The 8,585-nt window shown below is 41.6% G+C and overlaps 1 protein-coding gene across 5 annotated transcripts in view; it reads right to left on the reverse strand.

Annotated features, from left to right (window-relative positions):
* Positions 1 to 8,585, reverse strand: part of PHC3 (polyhomeotic homolog 3) — an 84,620-nt gene that overhangs the window by 72,148 nt on the left and 3,887 nt on the right. For 4 of the 5 annotated variants that reach the window (XM_023516008.1, XM_023516007.1, XM_003794657.3 and 1 more), the window contains exons 2-4: positions 8,033 to 8,198; positions 1,248 to 1,403; positions 74 to 151 (exon numbers count right to left, since the gene is read on the reverse strand). In XM_023516008.1, the coding sequence (XP_023371776.1) occupies positions 74 to 151; positions 1,248 to 1,403; positions 8,033 to 8,198 (400 nt within the window). Of the gene's footprint in view, positions 1 to 73; positions 152 to 397; positions 874 to 1,247; positions 1,404 to 8,032; positions 8,199 to 8,585 lie in introns of those variants that run through there. The other variant, XM_023516009.1, reaches the window with a different exon arrangement.

Here is an 8,585-nt window from a genome sequence, read left to right on the forward strand (position 1 = left end):
AGGGTGACACAGTGAGACTATCTCAAAAATAATAATAATAATAAATTTTTAAATCCAGGAAAAAATCACTTACAGACGTCTGGGACATACTTGATTGCTGTGTGACACTTCCGGTAGGTGATGTAGACGGTCTCCCACTCGACAGACTTGCCTAAAATAATAAGACCCTTATAAGAATTTAGTGAAAACTTAAAGACTTCCTGGTACCATAATATGAAACTACAATAAGAAATGGTTTATGTATTAAACCATCATCAAAAGTTAATGTATTAAAAAACTTTTACAGTCAAGATAGCTTTAAAGCTTTGTTCAAACAGATTTTTAAAAACAAGAAAAGAAAATGCTAAATTGTGAAAACGAGGGACCCAAAGGATAATCTTATATTAGCTGCACTTACTGTCAGTCTACACCTCTCTGCCATCTCTGCAGGTGAGCCACCATTCCAACATCACGAACAAGACACCAGAGCTACATCAAGAGCGTGGGTTTCAGTTTCCTAACTCACACCATGACCATGACATTACTTAAAATTACACTATTGAGCAGCAGCAACAGCTAAGACTCTGCTGATAACAGAAATAAACCTTTTTCAGCTTCAGGCTACTGAGATCTTCCTCTGGTGAGATTTATGATTAAATCTCAGAGTTTTATTTAAATAGCACAATAATTACAAAAACCTTTTTAAAGCAAGCATTTAGTCATAAGATCATCCGGGTATCAGAAGGAGTAATTTGATTGGATTTTAGAAAGATGGATAAATATATTTTTGAATAGCAAATTTCTGAACAGATACAAGTTAAATTGCTACAGTGGCTACCTCTGAAAAGTGGGTAACAGTTGCAGGTGTAGAACTCTTTATTTATCTGCTTTATTTATCTCTTATAAACAACTTTATATTGCTTTTTTTTAATGAGTATAAGTTACTTAACATAATTTTAAAAACCTTATATTTAGTTAAAATAAAAGTCATGTCATCCTAAATATTCAGTGTTGCACCTAGAATTTTATACATGGAACCATGCAACTGTGTAGCATTTCTCTAATTTGAATAAAAAAACAGTGAGACAAACACTAACAACAGGGTAACATAAAAAACTTATATCCTTTTCCCCTCAACTTCTGTTTGGCAGCCTATTAATATATTTTCTTCAGGAATCTACTTCTGAGCACTCTGAAATAATGTAATTTTCCGTAACTATCCGAGATAACACACCCTAGCCTCCTGCGTCCTTGTCCACCCGTCTCACCTGCACGGCGGCCAGGCTCTGCAGCTGCGAGCTGCTGAGGTGCTGCTGCTGCAGGGCCGCCGTGTGCAGCATCAGGTGCTGCTGCTGGGCCGCATACATCTGCTGCAGGTACTGGGCGGCGGAGCTGGGGGGCCGGTGCAGCGCCTGCTGAATCACCTGTGAGGAGTCAACTGCATCAATGTCCAGCCATAATCTTAACCTTAATCTTAACCATAAAATACAACTATAAAAAAAGTAACAGCTCAAAAAAAAGAAAGTTATTTAAAAATTCACTATTTTAATATACAATGTTATCAAGCTTATTAAAATATTCCTATTCTAGTTACAAATCACTAGGATTCACTATTTGTACAAATTAAAACTATACTGTAGGCTCAGCGCCCATAGCACAGTGCTTATGGCGCCAGCCACATACACCGAGGGTGGTTGAGTACGAACCCGGTCCAGGCCAGCTAAACAATTGCAACAAAAAAATAGCAGGCATTGGGGCTGGTGCCTGTAGTCCCAGCAACTTAGGAGGCTGAGGCAAGAGAATCGCTTAAGCACAAGAGTTTGAGGTTGCTGTGAGCTGTGACACCATTGAACTCAACTGAGGGAACACAGTAAGACTGTCTCAAAAAAAATAAATAAAAAATAAAACTAGACCATAGACAATTAACAAAAGGTCCAAATAAGCATTTGAAAACAATCAATCTCACTAGTAGGTAAAAAGAGCTTACAAATTAGAACAAGATTATCAAGCCAGGCATAGTGGCTCACACCTGTATCCTGGCACTCTGGGAGGCCAAGGCGGGAGGATCCCTTGAGCTCAAGAGTTGGAGACCAGCCTGAGCAAGAACAAGACCCTGTCTCTCCTGAAAATACAAAAAAATTAGCCAGGCATTGTGGTGAGTGCCTGTAGTCCCAGCTACTCGAGAGTCTTGAGCCCAAGAGTTTGAGGTTGCTGTAAGCTGTGATAGACACCCTGGCAGTCTAGCCAGGGCAAGAGAGTGAGACTCTGTCTCAAAAGAAACCAACCAAAAAAAAAAAAAAAAAAAAAATGAAAACAAGATACCATTTTATAACTTTCATATGATAAAGAGTTTTTTAAAATACTACAAGGCCAGGAGTGGTGGCTCACAGCTGTAATCCTAGCAGTCTAGGAGGCCGAGGCAGGTAGATTGCCTGAGCTCAAGAATTCAAGACCAGCATGAGCTAGAGCAAGACCTCATCTCTAAAAAATAGCCAGGTGTTATGGTAGGTACGTATAGTCCCAGCTACCAGGGAGGCTGAGACAAGAGAATTGTTTTGAGCCCCAGAGTTTGAGGTTACTGTGAGCTATGATGCCACAGCACTCTACCCAGGATGACAAACTAAGATTCTATCTCAAAAATGCATAAATGAATAAATACATACTACAATCCTACAACTAACTGAGAAACAGACACTCTCATATTGTCAACAAGAATTTATGTTGGTATAATCTTTTAGGATAAAATGTGGTAAGTTTTATCAATTCAGGGCTTGGGTTTGAAGAAGAGTACAGGGTATCCATAAAGTCCCCATATACGAGAAAATGGAAAATTATAGGCTCGGCGCCTATAGCTCAAGCGTCTTGAGTGCCAGCCACATACACCTGAGCTGGTAGATTCAAATCCAACCAATAATGACAACTACAACCAAAAAAAAAGCTGGGCCTTGTGGCAGGCACCTATAGTTCCAGCTACTTGGGAGGCTGAGGCAAGAGAATCACTTAAGCCCAAGAGGTGGAGGCTGCTGTGAGCTATGATGCCACAGCACTCCACCCAGGGTGATAGCTTGAGACTCTGTCTCAAAAAAAAGAAAAAAAGGGAAATTGTAGCTAAGTGCACCTTTGTTTACAAAATATTCATTATAGAATTTTATAAAGTATTTATAAAATTATTCTTTACATGTCAGTCACTGCATTTTCCCTATGTACAACTACTTTAGGGTTACCCTATAGACTGCTGTACCTGCTACAAATTCCTACCAGAAAGTGTGGGCAAGAACTACAAGATCAGCATTAAGGGACTCAGACTTACAACAGCATGTTTTTTTTTGTTTGTTTTGGGGGGGTTTATTTTTGCAGTTTTTGGCCGGGGCTGGGTTTGAACCCGCCACCTCTGGCATATAGGGCCAGCTCCCTACCACTTTGAGCCACAGGTGGCAGCCCCAGTATGTCTTTTTTTAATGAGATTAATTTGTATATGTTCTTTTAATTCCCTAACAAAATTCTAAACTCAAACTGAGATAATTTATTTGACACATATTTTTATCAAAATGCAATAATTTTTTTCTGTTGTTAGCAATTTTTCATTAGCATTCAAGGTTAGACTCATGGCAGTGAATAAATACAAGTGAAAGGTACAGCACTGTGTTCTTGTTTTATTCCTCTACAGCACTGATTTTCCACTGGCCTGCTGCAAGAGCATCCTGTGTGTACCATGAAAATTCTTTCCCCCCCCGTGGTAAGATAGGATTTATTAGACAGAAAGGAATATAGAAGGATGAAAAAGCCACCATGAAAATTATTGAAGATCATTAATTAAATTTTGAAAGAAGTTCAGAGCACAGTAAGTATATTCTTTTTTTATTCCTTTTTTTTTTTTTTTTTTTTGGAGACAAGAGTCTCACTATGTCACCCTCCATAGCATGCTATGCATCACAGCTCACAGCAGCCTCAAACTTTTGGGCACAAGGTTTATCTTGCCTCAGCCTTCCCAGTAGCTGTGACTATAGACGCCCACCACAAAGCCCAGCTATTTTCAGAGATGGGGTCTCGCTCTAGTTCAGGGTGGTCTTGAACTCCTGAGCTCAGGCAATCCACTTGACCTTGGTCTTCCAGAGTGCTGGGATTACAGGCGTGAGCCACTGCACCCGGCCTTAACTCCTTTTGTTTGATAATTTAAGTGTGCCTAGGAAGTTTAACTACAGGTTCAAGTATGCTGTGAGATGAAAAGGTTGAAAAACACTGCTGTACAGGAACAAAGAGGGTGAAGACAACTGGCAGGCCTGAAAAAGAAAGGCGGACCATTAGAGAACTACTTAGTTCAGTGAACACTGATTTAACTGCATTTTAGGAAAACCAATCCTATGATAAGAACTAAAGTTAGTGCTATCTGTGAGATATAGATATATCTACATACCTCTAGTAACATTTTATTTTTTATTAATATAGCAGCTTCAGTGAAAACTAGAGAACAAAATGGCATATTAAAAATACCACATCTGGCTCGGCGCCTGTGGCTAAGGCACCAGCCACATACACCTAAGGTGGTGGGTTCGAATCCAGCCTGGTCCTGCCAAATAACAATGATGGCTGCAACCAAAAAATAGCTGGGTGTTATGGCGGGCGCCTCTGGTCCCAGCTACTTGTGAGGCGGACAACAGGCTCGCTTGAGCCCAGGAGTTAGAGGTTGCTGTGAGCTGTGCTGCCACGGCACTCTACCCAGGGGGACAGCTTGAGGCTCTGTCTCCAAAAAAAAAAAACATCACATCCGCGGGTTTGGTGGTTCACACCTGTATTTTTTTTTTTTTTGAGACAGAGCCTCAAGCTATCCCCCTGGGTAGAGTGCCCTGGCATCACAGCTCACAGCAATCTCCAACTCCTGGGCTCAAGTCAGTCTCCTGCCTCAGCCTCCCAAGTAGCTGGGACCACAGGAACCTGGCTATTTTTTTGGTTGCAGCTGTCATTGTTTGGTGGGTGCGGGCTGGATTTGAACCCACCACCTTAGGTGTATGTGACTGGTGCCTTAGCCACTTGAGCCACAGGCACCGAGCCAACACCTGTATTTCTAACACTCTGGGAAGCCAAGGCAGGAGAACTGCTTGAAGTCAGGAGTTTGAGACCAGCCTGAGCAATAGAAAGAGCCCCCTCCCCCTATTTTTACTAAAAGTAGGAAAATTAGCTGGCATAGTGGTCTGTGTCTGTAGTCACAGCTACTTGGGAGGCTGAGGCAAAAAGATCACTTGAGCCTACAAGTTTGAGGTTGTTGTGAACTCCGATGATACCACTATACCTGGGGCAACACAGTGACACTCTGTCTCAAAAAAATAAATAGGGGCTAGGCACAATAGCTCACGTCTATAATCCTAGCACTCTGAGAGGCCAAGGCAGGTGGACTGCCTGAGCTCAGGAGTTCGAGACCAGCCTGAGCAAAAGTGAGACACACACCCCGCCCCCGCACACATCTCCACTAAAAACAGAAAAATTAGCCAGGCCTGTGGCTGGCACCCATAGTCACAGCTATTTGGGAGGCTGAGGCAAAAGAATCACCTGAGCCCAAGAGCTTGAGGCTGCAGTGGACGCCATGACACCCTGCCCAGGGTGAGGGAGTGAGACTCTGTCTCAAAAAATAAAGTAAGATAAAACAAAATAAAGTAAAATAAGTAAAAATAAAGTATCACATCATCTGTATGCTCAAAGATCTAGATTCTTGTCTCAGGCAATATACTCGCACCTCAGAGAAAGGTAAAAAACGTTAAAAGTTGGCAGCACCCATAGCTCAGTGGATAGAGCGCTGGCCACGTACACCTAGGCTGGCAGGTTCAAACCTAGCCCAGGCCAGCTAAAAACAATGACAACTGCAAGCAAAAAATAGCCAGGCATTGTAGCGGGCGCCTGCTGTCCCAGCTACTTGTGAGGCAGAGGCAAGAGACTCACTTAAGCCCAAGAGTTTGAGGTTGCTGTGAGCTGTGATGATACAGCACTCTACTGAGGGGAACATAGTAAGACTCTGTCTTTAAAAAAAAAAAAAAAACACATTAAAAGCACATTTTGCATTCCTGTTTGAATTTCTGCTGAAATGGCTGGGTCACAATAGTTTTGATCCCACTCCACAGTGACTTCAGAAAACCAAATCCTGAACCATGAAACAGTTAAACAGCCCTTATACTGGGACGGTCACCATAGAAAACTGGAGCAGACAGAGGACTTTATACTGTTGAGTTGTTTCCAGGGTAAAATACAATTATGAGGATTCTACAAAAAGAAATCAGATACAAGAGAACTCACAGAGGGCTCAAGGCACAAAGTATGAAGCGAAAGAACTAGCTAGACACCTTTGGGAGAATTATTCAGCATATTTAAAACATTTGTTTTCCCACTTGTAAAATGGATATAATATTAGTATCTACTTCATAGAAAGGTGCTAACGATTAAATGAGATAATTCTTGTAAAGCATTTTCAAAAGTCTGGCAGAGTGCAGTTATTCAACAGATATTAGCTATTATCATTTACTGGAAACCTGTAACATGTCCCACACACTTCCAGATACTTCACTTAAACCTCACAGAAACTAATGAAGTAGGTAGTCTCTTCCCCATTTTATAGTTTACTGAGGCTCAAGGGGATTCTGTTTCATACCCAAGGCTGCTGTTATCCAAACAGTAACAAAAATGAAATTCAAACAAAGGGCATCAGACTGCAAGTTCCAGGCACTTTTTATACAATCCCATATTTGCCCCAACATCCATTATCATAAAGGTTAACTAACTAAATTTCACTTTCTTAAGTGACTATCTTAAGCCTTTTCCTGACTAAATATTTCCTTCCTCAGCTGAAGGAATCCTCCTGCTGAGAGTTCTTAGGTGGCCTGGGTTTCAAATGAACCTCTTAACACACCTATAGACCGTAACAGATGTCTCTCCATCTGTATTTTGGGTTGCAATATAAAACACAAAAACCTAGAGCCTTTCTGCACGTTAGCGTTCACAGCTGAGGTCTTCACATCGCAGCAACACCTAGAGCCCTTCCAATCACCACTCAGTCTCCCACATGACAGTATAAATACTTGGGACCCCTGAGAGGTGATTAACCGTAACTTCACTCATATGAATGGATTAATGGAGATTATAAAAAGGCGTGAGGCTGAAAATTTGACTTCTTATTCTCTCATAGTCTTCCGTGGAAGGTTACAGCAAAGAAAGCCCTATGAGATACTGGCACCTTCACAATGGACTCTCCTGCCTCCAAAACTGTGAGAAACAATTTTCTTTTCTTTATCAATTACCCAGTCTACGGTATTCTGCTATACAGCACAGAATGAACTAAGACAGCTGTTTCGGTATAACAATGCCTGCCAGTTGCAGAGGCTCACACCTGTGATCCCAGCACTTTGAGAGGCTGAGGCAGGTGGATTGCTTGAGCTCATGAGTTGAACACCAACCTGAGCAAGAGTGAAACCCCATCTCTACTAAAAATAGAAAAACTAGCCGAGTGTAATGGTGGTACCTGAAGTCCCAGCTACTGAGGAGGCTGAGGTGACAGGATCGCTCAGGCCCAAGAGTTTGAGGTTGCTGTGAGCTGTGACACCAAGAGACTTTACCCAGGGTAAGAGTGAGACTCAGTCCAATTAAAAGAAAAAAAAAAAAAAAATACAACTGGCTCGGTACCCGTAGCTCAGTGGTTAGGGCACCAGCCCCATACACCAAGGCTGGCGGGTTCAAACCTGGCCTGGGCCTACTTAAAAAAAAAAAAAAAATGACAACTACAACAAAAAAATAGCCAGGCATTGTGGCTAGCACCTGTACTCACAGCTACTTGGGAGGCTAGGGCAAGAGAATCACTTAAGCCCAAGATTTTCAGGTTGCTGTGAACTACGACACCACGGTACTCTACTGAGGGTGACACAATGAGACTCTGTCTCAAAAATAAATAAATAAATAAATAAAAAAGAAAAACAACGAATGCTAACTGTACATTTCAGGATATGAAACAACACGGCTTAAACAAAAAGTAATGAGAGCCTCAGCCTCAGCCTAGGCATCATCACAGCTGAGGTACCTGCACAGCATGCCGGTCTGAGCCGCTGTACACGGAGAGCTGTGGCTGCTGCAGGCGAGAGGAGGAAGTGGTGACCGTAGTGGTTGTGCTGCTGCTGGTGGTTGTCGACACAGAAGAGGCTCCAAGGTTCGTTTCACTATCCATAGCTGCAGTGTGGTCCTTAAATCTGGTAGATAACACAAAGGGTTTACATTGGTAAAAGTACTACCTTATGAGCTTTAAAGAATATTCAATTCAAACGAATAATCAGCAATGGTCTAATAATAAACTATTTAAAAATGTAAGCAATATCCAAGTACTTTAAAACACTTCCTTAAATTACTTTTCACCACACTAATTACAAACTGAAGTCATTCTTATCTATACATTAAAATGGTTTAAGGAGTTAAGTTAACCAGCTTGGTTTTATTTACCTGATATAATTTTAAAAAATCATCTTTTTCTTTTTCGTTTTTTTTTTTTTTTGACAGAGCCTCAAGCTGTCCCCCTGGGCAGAGTACTGTGGCATCACAGCTCACAGCAACCTCCAACTCCTGGGCTCAAGTGAGTCTCC

The sequence above is a fragment of the Otolemur garnettii genome, unplaced genomic scaffold (assembly GCF_000181295.1).
Source record: "Otolemur garnettii isolate 467f Iridium unplaced genomic scaffold, OtoGar3 scaffold00084, whole genome shotgun sequence".
Classification (NCBI taxonomy): domain Eukaryota; kingdom Metazoa; phylum Chordata; class Mammalia; order Primates; family Galagidae; genus Otolemur; species Otolemur garnettii.